This window comes from Manis javanica, chromosome 1 (assembly GCF_040802235.1).
Source record: "Manis javanica isolate MJ-LG chromosome 1, MJ_LKY, whole genome shotgun sequence".
Taxonomy (NCBI): domain Eukaryota; kingdom Metazoa; phylum Chordata; class Mammalia; order Pholidota; family Manidae; genus Manis; species Manis javanica.
Genome location: NC_133156.1, coordinates 19,025,368 through 19,044,436, shown reverse-complemented (window position 1 = coordinate 19,044,436; position 19,069 = coordinate 19,025,368). Strand labels below are relative to the sequence as shown.

The window sequence follows — 19,069 nt, the reverse complement described above, 5'->3', positions numbered from 1 at the left end:
TTTTATCAACCAATCTAAGGTTAGTATCATCCACATGGGAGATGAGGCTACTTTCAATGGAATCAATGTATCAGTTAATATAATAAATAAAGCAGGATCTAAGGCTAAGGATACTAACTGTTCAACCTAAATATAAGAAGAATAAGTGTAACTGTATTATATAATTAGATGGAACCGCATAAAATTGTCATTACTTGGTAAAATCAGTTAAGTATCAGCAGTTTCATATAGTTCAACTTCATAGTACAAAATACCATGATCCTTCTAAGGATGGTGAACTCAAAGGTAGTAGTGATGTAATAATTGGCTATCCATTTAGAAATAAAGTGACTGCCTTTCTGATTTGAAAGGAATCCTTCGAGGCTAGAAAGTTTTATTCGTGGATATATATGGCCGAGTAAAAGAAGCACTGAGAAAACTGCTGACAGTTATTGATAAACTATTTCCAAAGTCTTGTTATGCTCTGTGGAACTGCACGAGGTATAACGCGGGCTTCTTCCTCAGCCCAGTAACACATTTCGCAAAAACAAAGTGGGAGAATCCCCAGGGGGCTAGGTTCAAATTCATTAGAACACAAATCAAGAAAGCACGTTTCCCTTATCTGCATAATCACGACAACATAACTAAAGTTAGTCTTCAAATTCTTTTGGTTTTATCCCCGTTCCAAACTTTCATCTATTTTTCCCACCGCATGTCCACTTCCCTAGCTCATCATCCCTGACATTCATGCATCAAATCACCTCTCTACTGATCTCGCTAGGTCCGTTTTGTGTTTCTCCGATTCATTTCCACACTGCTGACTGGCAAATCTAACAAAATGGAATTTGGAGCGAATCAGTTCCCCATTCAAAGTTCTTTATTTCACCCACAGAATAAAATCTACATTGCTTGCCACTGTACAGACATCTGAATCCAGATGCCATCTAGCTCTCGAGCCTAAACTCACATAACTTTCCGGTGCTTTGTTTTGTTGAGATATACCACGCTCTCTCTCTTCTTGAAAAAAAAAACTTTGCTCTTCCCACTGTTTACTGTAGCAACAACAATTCAACTACTCTTCTTGAGATGTGAGACTTGCATTTATACACTTCACCAGTTTCCTTGAGAATTAGTAGCAACTTTCTCCATTTATTCCCTTCATAGGTGTACAATTTTTCTCTATTTACTCAAAAGTTCATAGAACAGAGGTTATTCTAGGAAGCACAAACTGTACTCAAAATCCATTAATAAATATTATGATCATACCTTATTCCATTTCTTTGATCAAATGCTGGTATCATGGAGGCTGGGTGTTCTGACATTAAAGCCACTAGTAACTGTAACACATCATGAATATTTTCATCCTGCATAATAAGGATCATTAGTAAAAATTGTATCCTAATGCTTTGAAGAAAATATTTAAAATAGAAATGCAGACCATGTCCTACCTCATGCATTGTAAGTAGGTAATTTAATATACTCTGAAGTTCATCTTCTTTGACCCCTCGATCCTAATTTAAAAAAAAAAGTATTACTGAACTTAAATCTAAAATTTAGACTTAACACAGGCATCAAAATGATTATTTTAAAAGGAAGTAAAAATTGAAAAGTAGTGATGTTTTAATGAAAATATCTAGATGCTTCATAATTCATAGACTAATTTCAAGTTAAAGAAATAAATATTTAGAAAATACTATCTATAAAATTGCTAATGATTCATCTTCACTATCAAAAGTTAGTATATTTTGAGCATCTAACTATTCATATTACTATCTCTCTAACCATTTATGTTCTTCAAGCAAACAACCACAAAATTTTATAATATCAATTGTGTATTTTGCCTTTATTTCCAATTTTTATTTATCTTTAAAAAATCCTATTGTGATAAAATACATAACTCACACCTTCTCAAACAGGAAAAGAGACCATTTTCTGGAATAAACATGCATATATCTCTTGTCCATTTTTGCTATATCCCTTAGTATGAGGATTCAAACAGTATTTAACAAAAAGTGAAGTTCAGTAAAAGTTAATATTTAGATTTTTCAGAAATTTGAAAGCAGTTCATGAATTAAAGGTAGTTATAGCTAATTTTAAAATAATGATTTTTAAATCATGCCAAAATTCCTTTCCATCTAATATGCAATTCTGAATTAAATAAAATTATTTTACCTTTAGTATGAGCTGTTTCAGAAAAAGTAGCATAAATGCCCGTAGTGATATGATTTCTTTTTGTGATGGCCGGGGACCATCTACAATAAAATGGAAAACAAACAACAAAAAAACAGGAAAAAACCTCATGATACCAAATAAGCTTCATGCAATTATGCTGGGATACCATGGAATTCTTTAACAGTCATATTTATTATAGATACATTTATTAGTATTAATGATGTATAATTTCAGTTATATACCCCATTAAAACTGGTTCCCCTCATTCTAAAACTGTGCCTAACTCTATCCCTAATCCTAACTCTTATTCTATCGCAGACATCAACCCTCACCCACGTCACTTTAACCCTAACCCTAGCGTGCACACACACACCACACACACACACACACACACACACACACACACACACACCACACACACACACACACACACACACACACACACACACACAAACACACAAACCCCCCCCACACACTTTATTTCCTGGATCCACTAAGATAGTCCAGAAATACTGACACCCAAAGAGCAACAAGCACAGTAAGCACCCCTCACACCCAGATCTTAGTTTCCAAAAGCCAAACCCACAACACACACTGTGGCTCCTGGTACAAACGGCTGGCTCCAGGACTGAATAAGGAAAGCATAACATGAACAAAGAACATCTCGTGCCAGAAAGCACTAAAATATTATGGATATTTGTCATAAAGACTCAAAAACTCAGTGAAGGGCTCCTACTGGCCAAATATAGGACAACTTGAACATCAAAATAAATAATGATACAACTCAGGGGACAGCCCTTCGACTAAACTCATCAAGCCTGTTTTACTGGAAAAAAAGTACACCCATTCATTTATATTCTGTCTATGGTTGTTTTTACAATACAGATAACTTTTAGCTCCCTAAGCCTAACATATTTACTGTCTGGCAGTATAAAATATGTCAACTATTGATATAACCGTGAATAAAACTGGAATCTATGAAACATATACTGACATTTTTTTAAATGAACAAATAAATAAATTAATTAATAGAGGAGAAATAAAAGTTCTTCCTTTCAGTAGAATTCAAACTAATAAATGTATTATAAAATATCACCATTTGGCAGCAATCATACTAAAGATCAATTCTTGGAAGAGTTATCAACGAACTCACCCAGAGGTGAAAAAGTCTGTTGAAGAACAGAATATTTCCAAAACCTCACTGTATTTCTCCACCAAGTAGTTACTATCACAAAAGAGCAAGTAGTAATTTTGCAATGAAGAATACCGATCACAGTTAACGTCACTAATAGTAAGAACTCCGTATCGTGCCTCTTGACATGTTACAATGAGACATAGTCAGTATGACTTCTGTGTGATTTGCTCTACAAAATCCTAAACCATCCTGAGCAAATATCAAACAAATCTAAATTAAAGGGTATTCTTAAAAGTAAGCTGCCTATATTATTCAAAAATATAAAGACCATGGAAGACAAGGAAATACTGAAAGAACTATTCTCCACTGAAGGATATTACAGTGGCAAGGCAGCCCAGTGCAATATATATATATACAATCCTTGACAGATTCATACTACTGGTGAGACTGCAAACTGGTACAATAGTTCTGAAAAAATAGACAGTATTTGCCCTGAGACCCTTTATCTGAGCAATTCCAAACAAATCAAAGATTGAGGTATATTATTATATACAAAGGAATAAATATATTATTTATAGACTCAAAACTTCAGAAACATGTAAATGGTATATTCTCTTACATTACTATATAGAACAAAGAAAAAACCAAGAATATTTCAAATTTTTAGAAATCATTTAAATATTTCACAAATTTATGCTATGAGAAATAGTGGAATAAAACAAACCAAACTTGTTAACAGTTACAATTCCTGGGGCTTGCATTATGAATAACTTTTTTATTCTTCATCAGTTCATTTTCTATGCTGAGTATGTACTTTTATATAATTAAGGAAACGGGCACTATTTTTAAAATACAATGTAGTGAAGAATTAAATTAGTTTTAATACACTTAGAAGAAAGCGTGAAGTTTAGGGCAAAAAATACAAAGAAAGGCAACCATCTAAAAGTATTGAAACAACTGTAGTGGACTACAGTGGCCCTGACCAGTAACATTCACCCTTTTAGTATTATAAATTTATCTTCCTGAATCACAGTAAGTTTTCAGGCCAAAGGGAGGATATTATTTATTATTACATGGCTTTACTCCAAAAATAATTTAATGCTGAAAGGCTATATAAACTTCTGTACTAAAGAAAACTCAATACATAAGTCTACTACATAGGAAAGACAATAGTTCAGTGATAAGTTCATAGTCACGCGCATCTGGAAGTTACGATAATACGCAGAGTACAGAACAATCAGTACAAGCAACACAGTAGCACGTTGTACTCACCTAACCCTTTAGGTGCAATGCCGCTACTGTCGGCAGGATCAATGACCCAGTAGTAATATTTTAACGTGTGCATGAGCTGCAGTACTGTTCCTACTCTGCGTATGGTGGTGTAAATGGTAGCAGTTCCAATAAACTCGGCAGACAAATAAGTGTATAGGGAAAGCTGGACCTAAGACAGAATATTACCAGAGCATTAAGGTAAATTAAAAATTCCTCAAGTGCTTCTATTACAAATATGCATTATGTTCAAATTTAAATGTAAATGAGTAAGGGCCAAGAAAGGACCCTTTATTATGATGTTAAAATAACTATTGGTAAATATTTTTATATTCTAAAGGGAAAATAATCTGTAATCAACATATTCTAACAAAACTTATTTTAATAAAGATAATCTAACAGTTATTAACAATGAAATGATTTTAAATGATGCATCAATTCTACTGAACGTACCTGATAGGAAGATCAGATTATTTAAAAAGTCAATTAGACTAAAGCCCTTACTTAAAGCATATTTCAGCAGCTCAGGGAACAAAACTAACATCAATCTGCTATCTTACAAGTTCATGAAATTTTCAGTTTTCTTAACCCATAGCCACAGTACCAGAATCTAAGCATGTAAGTAGAGACATGAAAAGCCATACACCTTGCTTAAAGAGCGAACTTTTAAAGTTTTAGTTCAGCACACAATGAACATGATAAATCATAATACACATTAGTACTTAAAACAGTATTTAACCAAAGTTATGTGGGAGATTTGAAAATTGTAAAAGGCAGCTCAAATTTATGAAAAATGTCCTTCATTGTTGAATTCTACTACAATGTAATGGGGCTAAATTAAGGTAGGCAAAATAATAAAAATTTTATGTTGATAAATAGAAAAAAATCTCTTATATACATGTTTATTTTAAGATATATGATATAAACTCAACATTCCCAATACAAGAAGCAATTTCCCAGTCAAATGATGACAATTATCATGATACAATTATAATGTCACCTGTTATTTTCTTTTCTTATTCTTTTAATTATCAGTGTACCAAAGTCTCTTTCTTGGAAAGATATGAATTACATCTAATAACTTCACAATGAGTTACTACATCTATAATTTCATTTATTTTAACATTTGTAATATTTAGTATTTTTATTTCTGATACTGCATATTACAACTCCTTCTGACAGACTACCAAATAAGCTGAAATATCCAAATGATTTTTACTCGATAGTTGATATCTAATAACTGTAATTTTTAATATCACTCTAAAATAAAATGAGTGAGAAGAAAATGTGTACCTTTGCAGGCGTATGTATCCAGATGGCCGGGTTGAATAAAATGTGATCACAAAGCTGCTTTAATAAAGGGGCTCCATGAGATAAACCATCAAGGTGTTTTGCAAAGGATAAAAACTGCTCCAGGACAGCTCTCGTTATATGGGCTCTTGATGACTGAACAAAGAAAACAGAAATTCAAGCTGAAAATATCTAAATATAAAAATGAAAAATTGCTGACTTAGAATCAGTATAAATGAATTTTTATAAGCCACCCCTAATACTTTATATTTAAAATACAAACTTTTATATTTCCTTTGATATCCAAAATTTAATTATATTTCGAAACCTGAAATTTTAAGATAATTCTCTGAATGACAGTGTTTCCTGAAGCCTTTTCCAGGACAACTGCAGAGATGACTCAGGTTAAAAAATGTCTCTCTTATTTCAATCTGAAGAAATAAATTATGAATAAGAATGGTTTCATTCCATTCTTTATAGAAACTAACAAGTAGAGACTTTAGACAAAATTAAAATGGACTAAAATTAGTATCATAACACACACATATATAAGACAAAACAAAATACACTGGGAAAAAGAAGTGTTTTCACTAGCTCCAAGCTAAAGGGGAAATAAATTGGCCTTCCCATTCATTCCACTGAATCCTTTCTTCAGAAGTCACAACTGAGTTTCGCACTGACAAACGCAAAGTATCTAGCTTAGGATAACTCTTCCAGTCCACCCGGAGTACCTGGAAAAGCAGATCCCACTGTCCTAGAAATAATGTCCCCCTTTGGCTTTCCTGATCCTTGGATTACTCCTTATTGTCGTTTGCTTAAAAAATAGGAACTGCTGAACACTATTAATTCGGCCTTCTATTCTCCGTAAACACACTCTCCCTGGAAGGTATTACATGCTCACACACTTCATATAACCCAATCGTTATGCTTAGTACTCCAAAAAAGAATTTTCAACTGCCATCACCAATACATAACCTATTACCAATTGTATTTAGATAAATGACAGACCTTCCGAAATTCAAACCCAGTCCTTGAAGCTGCACTGCCCAATACAGTAGCCACTGGCCACGTGGCTACTGAGCCCCTGAAATGTGGCCAGTCCTAAGTGACATGTGCTGTAAGTTTGTATACACTGGATTTATTTTGAAGATTTAAAATGAAAAAATAATACGAAATACCTATTATTTTAAAGTATATATTGAAGTGGTAATACTTTAGATATACTGTGCTACGTTAAATAAAATACATTATTAAAGTTAATTTTACCTGTAACTGTTTACAAGAAAAATTTTAAATACCATATGAGGCTCACTTTATATTTTAATTTGGCAGTGCTACCCTAGAATATAACTTCTGGTAAAAATATTATAACAGAAATGTGGCTCATAAAAGCTGATAATTCAAACTTAAATGTCAAAAAAAATCTCTTTCTACACAAATCTTTTCCTTCTCATCTAGTGATCCATTTTGTAGCACCAGCATCTTGCCTAGAGTAAAGAATCACCTGCCACTCAGCCCTAAGCTACAAGGCACACCGCACCTTTATCTCCACTACCCAGTGATAACAGCCTAAGTATCAGGACAGGATACTTATGGTCTAAAAGGACTAACCTGTCTCACCAATTTTACTTCCCACGTGACTCACCTACCTTCTCCACGCTCCTAACTAGGGTAGCTCCATACAACTGACCCGAGCATGCCATGCATTTCACAGTTCTACCTAAAGGGCCACAATCTCAAATGATTACAATATTCAAGTATTGAGTAACAATGGATGGATTAGGGTAGGAGACAATAAAGAGCAGGGGGACCGCTCAGCGAACCTGAAGGACATGAAATTCAAGCCTAACAAACCTCAGTCACTGAGCCCAAGTGTTTCTTTGGACCGGTTTCACCTACACAGCACCTGTTTGCCTCACCTGCTTTGTCTATCATGATCCCTCAACTTCTAATATCCTTTCGTCCATTTCTTTCACCTTAAAACTAGAGCTCAATACTTTTCATTTAGTTCATTCAGAAAATAAACATGGTGGGTTTGCCAGGCACTTTCCTTGGCACTGTTGAAAGGACACTTAACAAAACCTCTACCCTCACAGGATGAGGCAGGAATATACAATAAACAAAAAGGGAAAATAGGTAACATGTTAGATATTAATAAGTTCATGAAAAATATGGAGCATAGGAAATTCTGGGAAGGGTGGTTAAGAAAAAGTTTTACTGAGAAGGAAGCATTTCATTAGTTTAAGTATAAGGCTAGCAGTGATTTTGTATTACTAGGCTAGGGTATTTGACAAAACATAAATGGTGAATAGATAAGCAACAGCCTATAAGGTTCAAACCCAGTTTCACAGCATAACTTTAAATGGAAATTTTATAAGATGGAGGAAATAATTCTAACAAAGTTTATTAAATGGGGGAGAACAGTAGAACAAAAAATTGATTAAAAGAATAGTAAAGATTGGGCACAGATTTTAAAGGAGCTTTAATGAAAAAATACTTTTAATTTCTAAAATATTTTATTCATGGATAGGGGAATAAAATTAAAATAAGAGATGAACGGTTATTTAAAGCTTCAGCCAACTCCTTTAGTAGTTGTAATTTCACATAGCTCATCTTATACATTATATTTTTATTCAGTAATAATGATTTCAAGAACATTATCTGATATATTCTACCTTTATGATTGAAGTTCTGAAATAGAATAGTCAGATATAGTTAATAGATAAATATTATGAGGTAATATTTTTATCCTATAAAAATTGTCATGTATTTACAAAGAACATGAAAGTGATACAAAATCAGATTGATCACTATGAACATATTCATTTGAGGAGGTAATTCATTACCTGAAAGTAGTTTTTAACTTGTTCCATGTTATACAAAGATATGCGAGAAGCATCCCATGAGGACTTCCACATCACTGAAAAGAGTTTGTTAGTTGTTTTTCACAGCGATCAATGCTGTTGGGCACTAGTTCTTAATTCTAAAATTTACCCTTAGGAAATATCTTTCTAAAATTGCATTTTTTATTGGCCCACTCAAAATACTACTAGGCACAAAATGCGTGTTCTCTTCAATAGCAATGTTACCTTCACCTGTAAGTAGTATACTACTATTAGTTATTCACATATTTTTCTTTGCCAATATAAAAAAGGAAGATATCATCTTATTCGCTTTTTTCTGTCTACTGTCCACCATATTCATCAGTGAGTTTTTAACAGAGTTCAAGTCAAATTCAGGAATAGAATAATAATAGAACAGATAAGACAAAAGACAGATGAGAACAAGATGAAAGAAGACATCCAATTCTGTTTTAATGTCTTTACTTTGATTGATCGGTTCAAATATTTTTTATTTTGATTTTTGTTTCCATTTTTCAACTAAAGCTATTTAAAAAAGAGATTTATACTTGGGTAATTTAGTTATAAATCTGTAACATTCAAGCTCTGGAACTTATATACTACATTGGTGTGGCTGAATACATAATTTGTAAGAAGTACTATATGAGATGTGACTGAACGCATTTGGAAGTAGAATCTGAGAAGCTAGAAAAGCAAATACAACTATGACATCCACTCCAAAAAAGTCAACTAAACAAAATAGGAGCGATGGATGTTACAGGGGAAACTGCTACTCCAGAAAAAGCGGTCTTTCTCACATTTACAGCAGCCCACAATGAAATGGATTGCCAGAAATGTTTATTTGTATTGCAGACACGGTCTATATACACAGAATGTGCATTATGTTACATAAATTGTGGGAAATTAATTAGTAGAGGTACATCATAAAGCAGTTAATCCTCAATATCAACTTTCCTCTCCCCAGAACACCAAGGCTGTGCTCCCAAGAGCGTAATCCTACATGAACCAGCGGTGTGTCGTCGCCGGGGGTGCGGGGGGAGGAGGGTGGGAAGGGGGCACAGAGACAATGATCAGTTCAGAGACCCAGAATCAAAATTTTCAGGGAAACAGCTGGTTCAGAGTAGACCAAGGCTTAAACTGATCCATCAATTGGAGGGAAGGATATTGCTCAATAACTGGAAGAAATCTGCTCTCTCCACCTCGTGTGAAGACTTACAGTACAATGTCCACCTGGCAGCCTTCTTATGACCACCAAGGACAGCAGCTACAGCATAAAATCATCACTGCAGATGGCAGCACAGAGATGCAGAAAACAACCTGCATCTCTGACAACATAAATGAGACTCATACCCAAGCCCGGAAGCCCAACTCGCTGCGTGAGTCTTGCTGGCTGTCCTGGCCACTCTCCAAGCTTCCCTTCCTATTTCTGCCTGGGAGGCTCCCTGTCTACTGGCTTCCAGTTGGAATTCAGTAGTTGGGAGACTCCAGCAGGAAATGAACAGGAAGACAATGAAATTGAGGTATTTATTTCCCCAGGTTTACCCCTGCAAGTTAATACAGCGTGTCCCTTTATTGCACACACACTCCAGTCAGGTACACTTTCCCATGGTGTGGCTACAGTGACTTTCTCTTTCAATCTCCTCTCACCTCTTCAAATCTTGCTGGTTTCCCTTAACAACGCTCACAACGTTTTAAAAAGCGTTGCATTAAACTCTTCTCAGTAACCAAGTCTGAGTATGGCATCATTTCCTGCCATGAGTAGGCCTGATAAGCCACCTAGCACTGGACTTCCAGTTACATTAACAAGCTTATTTCTTTAATAGGAAAGCCACTTTGAATCAATTTTTTTATTAACCATAACCAAAAATACTGAATTCTTCAGATAAACTGTTCAGTTTTTTCAGTCATATTTTGGGAAGATAAAGTGCAACAAAATACCTTAATAGTTTTCCATGAAACAGTCTAAATGTGATGAATAAGAAGGCCTCTCATTAGACTGCCTTCCTTGACCTTCTGAGGTGAAGAGCTAAAGCGACGTGACAGTTAACCATTAACTTGCTGTTCCTTGATAATAAATTTAAAATGGCACCTTATTATCTATATTACTCACCCAGCAGTGGATTGTTTAAAATGAAAAGTGTGAACATTCATCTGAGAATGCTGAGAAAGGTGTTCTCTTTGGGGAATCCAACAAGCATCGAGTGCTTTTCATTCATTCAATTCAATTCAACAAATATTTATTAAGGCAGGCATTCTTTGTTAAGCCGTAATAGTGGGCACCAGTATCTTATTCCAAATCTCATGGTGGAATAAAAAGACATTTTCCCTGCCTTCCTGAAGCTGAAGGCTACATTCTACTGAAAGGAGGTAGAAATAAACAAGTTTGAAAAAATGTCAGACTGGTGCTGTAAAAATCAGCAGAGCAGGGAGAGAGCAGTGGTTATGGGTTGGGGGGAAGGCCTCCCTGTTCAGTCATCATCAGCAAACCCCCAAATGAAGTGGAGAACAAGCCAGGCGGGCAGCTACCGGAGGAGCGAGGCCAGCCACGGGAGGGACGCCGCCGACGCCCCGGGACGGGCACGTGCCCATTGTCTCAGGTGGCAAGGGAGAGGCCAACAGGCCTTCGTCCGGCCGCTGCGGCTCTGCCAGAGACGGCGAGGAGCAGCACGAAAGAGGGGACGTCAGATACAAAAGATCCGTGAGTTTTCTCTGAGAAGGATGGTGTAGTAAGATCTGGCGCATTTTAGGAAGACTAGTCGTCCTAAAGATCAGTGAAAAATGAAACGTGGGTGACCAGCGAAGAAAGACGCTGATGGTTTGAACTGAGATGGTATCGGTGGGCACTGGAAGCAGGAGGGCAGGAAGCAGGAGGGCAGGAGGGCAGGAAGCAGGAGGGCAGGAAGCAGGAGGGCAGGAGGGCAGGAGGGCAGGAGGGCAGGAGGGCAGGAAGCAGGAGGGCAGGAGGGCAGGAGGGCAGGAGGGCAGGAAGCGGTCACTGCTTCTGGATATGTTCTGAAACGAGGAAGAAAATAGAGTTTTCTGCGAGTATGGATTTAGTGTGTGAACGAGAAGAACCAACAAGGATGGACTCTCTTGGCCCGGACTACTCGCTGGCTGGTAACGCTGTGAACTGCAATAGAGAAGACGGGGGCTAAAAGACTTGAGAGGAAAGTCAGAAATAATGGTTTGGATAATTTAAATTTTCGAAACTTCTTGGACATCCAAGTGGAGCTGCCGATGGGAGGCTGAAGTACCAAGGAGAGGCTGTGGCTGGAAATACACATTTGAGAATAACTAGTATTCACAGGATAATAAACGCTGAGGGAATGGTGATCTCAAAGTGTGAACAGAAAAAAGAAAAGGTTTCCAGGATTAAGCACCAGGAAGCCAGGGTCTTCGGAGTTCAGAGAGAAGAGGTGCGGCTGCGAGAAAAGAAAAGGAGGCCCAGGAGGTGACGAGAACAACAACAGAACGCTGTCACAGAATGCAACTGGAGACAGCATTTCAAGAAGGAAATAATGTTAAACTGAAATCTTAACAGATCAAATAAGATGAAGACTGAGAAGCATAAGATTTACGAACGTGAAGGCAACTGGTGACACTGACATGACCAGTTTAAGGGAACGATGAGGACTGAGGCCTGACTGGAACGGGAGTGGATCTAAGACTACCTAGGATCCCAGGAATAGAAGGATGACTTAGCAGCTGAAAAGCAATTAATATCATTCACTAAACTAAGAAGACAATGTAGAAATATCACAATTATCTCAAATAATTCAGAAAAAAGCATTTGATAAAATTCAGCACTTGTTTATAATGAAGAAAACTCTTGGCAAACTTGAAATCGTTTATGATTTAAAAATCTACAAAAAGCAAATCTATAGCATTTATCGTACTTAGTGGTTAATTACTGAAAGCTTTGCTCACGAGATCTGGAATAAGATACTGACTGGTGTCCACTATTACAGCTTCTATTCACCACCATACTCGAATTCTTAGTGCAATAAGACAAGGGAAAACATAAAAAGAATAAACATCAGAAATGAAAAAAATAAAACTGCCATTCTTGGATTATTTTATTTTCTACAAAGAACGTTTTTTGAAAAATTTATGAAACATTAGAACTAATAGAGGAATAAAGACTGGTATGTAAAAGGTCAATATAAACACCAATTATATTTTTATATACCAGTGAAAAATAAAGAAATTAAAAATTTAAAAGCTTCGAATATTTAAGACTAAATCTTAAGTGTTTTACACAGAAAACTACCAAAAAGGCCTAAAGAAAGAGAAGGATATACTAGTATATGAACTAGAACGTTCAATACAATTTGCCAGTATAATACAACATTTTCTGGTGGAAACCAAGAAGCTGATATACATGTAAATGCAAAGACCCCAGAAAAGCCACGGCGATCCTGAAGAACAATAAAGCCGGATGACACACTGTGAGACATCAAGTAGCAAAAAGCTACCCAAATTAAGACACTATTGTACTGCCTCAAATATAAAAAAAAAATCCCCCAATAGATAAAACACTGGGAATGATCCTGTTTATTTATGTTCACCTGATTTATGGCAAAGCTTAAGCTGCAATGCAGTGGAAAATCATCCCAAATAAGCTGGCCTGGTAATGAGCTAACTGGATACATCTTCAGAAAAAGAAGAAAAAAAAAAACCATGGCTCATATAATTCATGCCATGTATTTCAAGCCATGCACAAAATTCAACTCCAGTTGGATGGTAAATCTAGATGTGAAAAGTAAAAACAAAATTTCGAGGACACTCAGAATACTTTCACACCTTTGGGATACATGAGGATCCAAAATGGGCTAATTGTACAAGAAACTGAAAATTTGACTTATGTTAGAATTAAGGATTTCAATTCATCAAAAAACACCATCAAGAAAGTAAAAAGGCAAGCCTCAGAGGACAAGTTATTTGTGACACATAGCCAACAAAGGACTCATGTCCAGAATACTTACAGAAGTCCCACCAACCAATAAGAAAATGATAGACAATCTAAATGACTAAGGGCAAACACTGAACAGCTATTTAAGAAAAGAAGATAACCAAAAGGACAATAAATATATGAAAATGCTCAATTTTGTTTGTCATCGGGGAAATACCAATTAAAATATAATATCTACAGAATGGAAGACTATCTTTGCAAATCATGTATATCTAATGAAGAATTAGTACATAGGATAAAAAACTCCTACAACTCAATAATAAAAAGACAAACACCTCAATTCTTTGTAACGGGCCAAAGTTCTGAATAGAAATTTCTTCAGAGAAAATATACAAATAGCCAAGAAGTACATGAAAAGATGCTGACCATCATTAGACATCACAGAAATGCAAATCTTAAAATATACATCACAGCCACTGGGATGACTAGAATAAGACAGACAGACAGACAATAGTAACAAGGGTTAGCAAGTATGTGAAAAACTGTAAATCTCAGACACTGCTGAGAGGAACATCAAATGGTGGAGCCACTTTAGAAAACAATGTGACAGTTTCTCAAACACAGAGTTACAATAGGACCCAGCAAATCAATTCATAGGCATCTGCCCCAGAGAAATACAAGGCATACATCCATACAAAAACCTGTACATGAACATTCACAAAGCATTATTCTTAACAGCCAAAATATGAACTAATGTCTACTGACAGACAAATAGATAAAATGTGGTATACCAATACAAGGCAATATTGCTCAGCCATAAAAAGGAACGAAATCCTGATACAAGCTACAACATGGATGAATCCTGTAAACGTTATGCTATGTGAAATAAGCCAGGTACTAAAGGACAAATATATGACACCACTTACATGAAGTATCTCGAACATACAAAATCACAGAGACAAAAAGCAGAGTACAGGTTGCCTAGGTGTGGGTGGTCTTGGGGAGAAAAAGGGAAGATTGGCAAATGACCTGAATAAGTACTGCACAGAGAGAAAAAAATGGATGTCCAATAAGTACATATGGAAACATGTCCAACATTATTCAAAATCTAAAAATAAAACAAATTAAAACTACAGTGAGATAATACATGTACTAAATTGACAGCATAATTTTAAGGATACTAATTCTGAGAAAGAGGAAGAACTGAATACATGTTTTTATTTGATTTGAAATCTTTTCCCAAAATTTCTACTTTTAACCTAACTTTACACAAGAATACTAACTTTAGAATTACATTGATAAACCCTCAGTATACAGATGAAAAGTATATATACAAGGAGTAGTTTCTGATAGTAAACTTTTTATGTATAGTAATCTTGCCAAGGATTTCATAATATCTATTTCAAGTAAAATGTAATTGAACACAAATCTTTGAAATAATTGTATTTTAATACTGTAGATATAAGAAAATAGATTTTCATGATTAAAAAGTAAGCCAAACAGCCTTAATGAAAATTTTAATGTTACTGAAAAAATCATCTCAATAAAGAAATGCTGCCAATGACTTATCATTAATCTACTTAATGATTATCTACTTAATAATCTACCACTCCTTGATCACCAGTCCTTCAAGAAAGAGAAGTATTTGTTTCAGTGAAAAGACAGGTTACAAAGACTTCAAATGTAGAACAATCTGAGGCAAAAATAACTATCTCCAAAAGTCTTTTCAATTTTATTTCTCAGGAGAAAAAATAAGTTTCTTTCTCTCAGCTGAGATCTCACCTCTATTATTTCTAAAGTAGTTCCATTTTCAGAGCAGCTGAAGGTTAGAGTTAACTGATAAGAAGAGGTTTTTGAGAGCTAATGAGGGTGATAGATATTTCTTCAGGGGAAAAAAATAGCTATTCATGAATTCCCAATTTAATTTTTAAATAACATCACATGATACAACCAAAGTCTTGAGACCATAATCAGAAATTCATAACTCAATACCAAAGCTGTGACTAAAGCAAAGGTCATTTATAAAATGACATAAATGACACAAAATGGAAAAAATTAAACCCATCTAATTTGCATTGTTTATACTATGCATTTGTTAAAGGAAAGATACTTTATATATCCTACTACATTAAAAACTGCACACAGACAAAATAATGTTTCTATTCCTACAAAAAAAATGTTTTTACCTTATAGTTAATAAAACAGAAACGGAAAACTAAATCCATTTAAACTAAAACTAACTAAAATTGATTAAAATTTCCAAGAAACCTAGTTTGAATATAATAAACATAGCAAACAACCAAAAGAAAAGATGTAAGAGAATATATACGAAACTTTCAATACAAATAGATAAAAATATTTTTTCTTTAGTTTCTATTTTTACTCATAATTTCTTAATGAGATTTCTGAGCCCAACTTAGTTCAATATCCACATTTACATCTAAGTTGTGAATTAGCCAACAACGTGGCCTCGGCACTGTCAACGAAAGGGAAACCGCAGAAAAAGTATGATCAATGGCTGTCAAGTTTCCTGTCTGTGAAGGCTACACAACGAAACCATCAGCGCACATCACTTACCTTTTCAAGCAAGTAGCCAATGACTAGAAAGCCTTTTCCACCCAGCATCTGTTCTTGCATGGCGACTGAACTTTTAAGCAGTTCAACCAGGAATGCCAAAAGAGTAGCGCTGCGTGTAAAGTACAGACAACTTCATTATGTGATCATCAAGTGTCGATCGTAAACACGGGTTCCATTTCGGTATTTCAGCACATTCAAATCTACTCTCTATTGTGCTGACCAAGGCCAGTAGAATACAGTATTATGCAAGAATACATTTTCTCACACCTATGAGAAATCTAGTTTCTTTCTTAAAAATTAAAATATCATGTATCAAAACTTAACTGTGTAGTTTTTTACATTCCAGGAAAACCATGAAGGTTTATTTATACATATATATATGTTCCGTGCTTCAACTAAATCTAACGTAAGAAACATACCCACAAATACGTCACTTCTCCGTAATAAAGATATTATCATAATATTCGTTTGAAGAACATGTTATTTTAAAGAATTCCAAATATGTATACAATATTGCTTTGGAAGAGCACACCTATTTTTAAATAGACTTTTAAGTTAGATCTATTTTTCAGAAACAATCTATATTTTTTAAAACATCCAGAGGACTATGCAGCATGTTACTTGGACCCATAGATGCCCTCAGGAAAGTTCGTGAGAGCAGAGAAAATAAGACTTATGTAATATTGAAATGAAAAGTGGCAGATCATTACACAACATATGCACAAACACACAAAGGCACGCAAAGATATACACCAAAGATAGACTTGATATGTCTAGTGAGTGAATGAAGAAACAAAGGAAAAATAAATGATTGTGCTAGACTAAGCTCCAATAATGTATTACTTCACAAGATTACGTAGAACATTTCCAAACAGCAGCATTAATACATGACAGCAGTCCTAATTAAAATACATTCCTTCATTGTATATGCTTACCGTAGTTTATAACAATAAATGACTATGCCAGACTTTCTCAGCAATTAAAATGGTACCTATTTACAGTGTATTTTAATGTACCCTAAATTGCTTATTTATAATCACAAGACAGGATAAAACAAATTTCTACATATATTTTAGATGCACAAGTACTCAGTCCCACCAGAAATTAAGGAAATCTGTTAATGAGGAAAACTGGAAAAGTATTAAAGCCCGAAAGGAACCTACAGTTAGCCCGTTCTTTGAAGTTACGCGAGCTCCTCTGGTTTCAGTAGGATTGACAAGTAACACACTTCTCTGATAATGTGGCTATTCTTGTTGAAATCAGAAGTATTCTCAAAAAAAGTGAACAGCAAAATTATGATTATTGTTATAAAAATTGATAGTTTAATGGTATACATGATATCCGCTAGAAAAGATAGAGTGTATCTGGAAATAAAATACTTCATTACAGGACATTAAAATAAAATCAATTTATATTAACTGGCCCTATATATTTAAGCCACAAAAAAAATAAGCTAGTATTACAAATAAATGATACTCTGTTACTTTGTCTTAAAATCAGACATAGAAATTTATAAGAAAACCACAACTACCAAGGAATCCCTTGGGACTGTTGTAATATTCCTGTAAAGAAGAACAGCTATTAAGAAATCTAGTCTCTCTAAGTGAATCATAGTCAAAGCCACTTCACACATAATTGTTGTACCACTACACATAGTACTTCTCCCTACATGTTTTGAAAGAATAAAGAATAACCACTGCAGAGAGGTTACACAATTTCTAATCTGCTCATAGAATTCTTACCTACACCTGAATTAGTGATTTAGGAAGAAAGATGGTTCAGGCTCCTGAACATAGCACCACCAAAAAGAAAAGACTCAACATGCCTCACTGTGGTCCCTAAGGTCCATGAAAAAACTGCAAAAAAGATTTTTCTTATAATATCACCCTCCCATGTAGAACCATTTAAAATTACAAGGATGACATGCATCATCTTAATCTTTTATGTCAGAAGGACTATTCTTTCTCAGTCACCTAATTAACTCAGACTTCTAAACATAGTGGAGTCCCATTACAAATAAGAAATATTAATTTTATTACTCCCAAAGTTTAACACAAGACTATGCTGTCCATAATGTTAATTTCACTTCAATTTTAACTATGACAGTTGAAAAAGTCAAATGTATTCACTAACAAAAGTATTTTTAATTTATATCTAAAACTCAATGCAACAGAAATACCACATCTTTTCAAAAAAAATCTTTAAAATAGGTATATTTGACATAGTGGACGTAATAGTAAATAGATGGCCATCTTCGAAGAGTACATTTTCAAACGTAATTTAACAAACTTACCAGTAACTAAAATGCATCGGACTGCTGCAGGGCTCACAATAAACTTGCAAAATTTCTGTGTACTGCCATACAAAATTTCTCTCCATTCTTGCCTATTTGCAACTCCCCTAGATACAAAGGCAAATATAAAGGATACTTCAGCCCATTCCTATATCTCCTACATACCACTTCCTGTCTAGACACATCAGTTCATCTGTAGAGGATCTAAATATATAGGATAAACCAAAAGGCAAGTATCTATATCAGCCAAAACTAGCACACACAACACAGAAGATTCTCTTGAAAAGTATAGCAATACCTAGAAACAGATTTTCACAGGAGTGTTTCACTTGATAGACAAAACGTGTACTGATTTTCATCTCATAAAGTACAATTGCTAAACTTTTCAATAGACAGTGCTAAAGCATGTGTTCCGTAAGTAGCAACTCTATTTTAGGAATGGTTAGGGGTGTTAATCCTGTCTCCTTTCAAAAAAAATAACACTAATAATATATAGGATTATTTCTTAAAAATAATTACCATCTTCCATTTCTTAACAAGCATCAGTTAATAAGAAATGATATTGATTTCAAAAATCAGAT

General features: G+C 34.8%; 1 protein-coding gene across 3 annotated transcripts in view; it reads right to left on the bottom strand.

The window, feature by feature from the left end:
* NBEA (neurobeachin) overlaps nt 1-19,069 on the bottom strand; it is a 547,470-nt gene that overhangs the window by 403,059 nt on the left and 125,342 nt on the right. For all 3 annotated transcript variants that reach the window (XM_073229196.1, XM_073229216.1, XM_073229206.1), the window contains exons 11-16: nt 16,196-16,304; nt 5,849-6,001; nt 4,559-4,727; nt 2,152-2,231; nt 1,428-1,490; nt 1,246-1,343 (exon numbers count right to left, since the gene is read on the bottom strand). In XM_073229196.1, the coding sequence (XP_073085297.1) occupies nt 1,246-1,343; nt 1,428-1,490; nt 2,152-2,231; nt 4,559-4,727; nt 5,849-6,001; nt 16,196-16,304 (672 nt within the window). The remainder of the gene's footprint in view (nt 1-1,245; nt 1,344-1,427; nt 1,491-2,151; nt 2,232-4,558; nt 4,728-5,848; nt 6,002-16,195; nt 16,305-19,069) is intronic.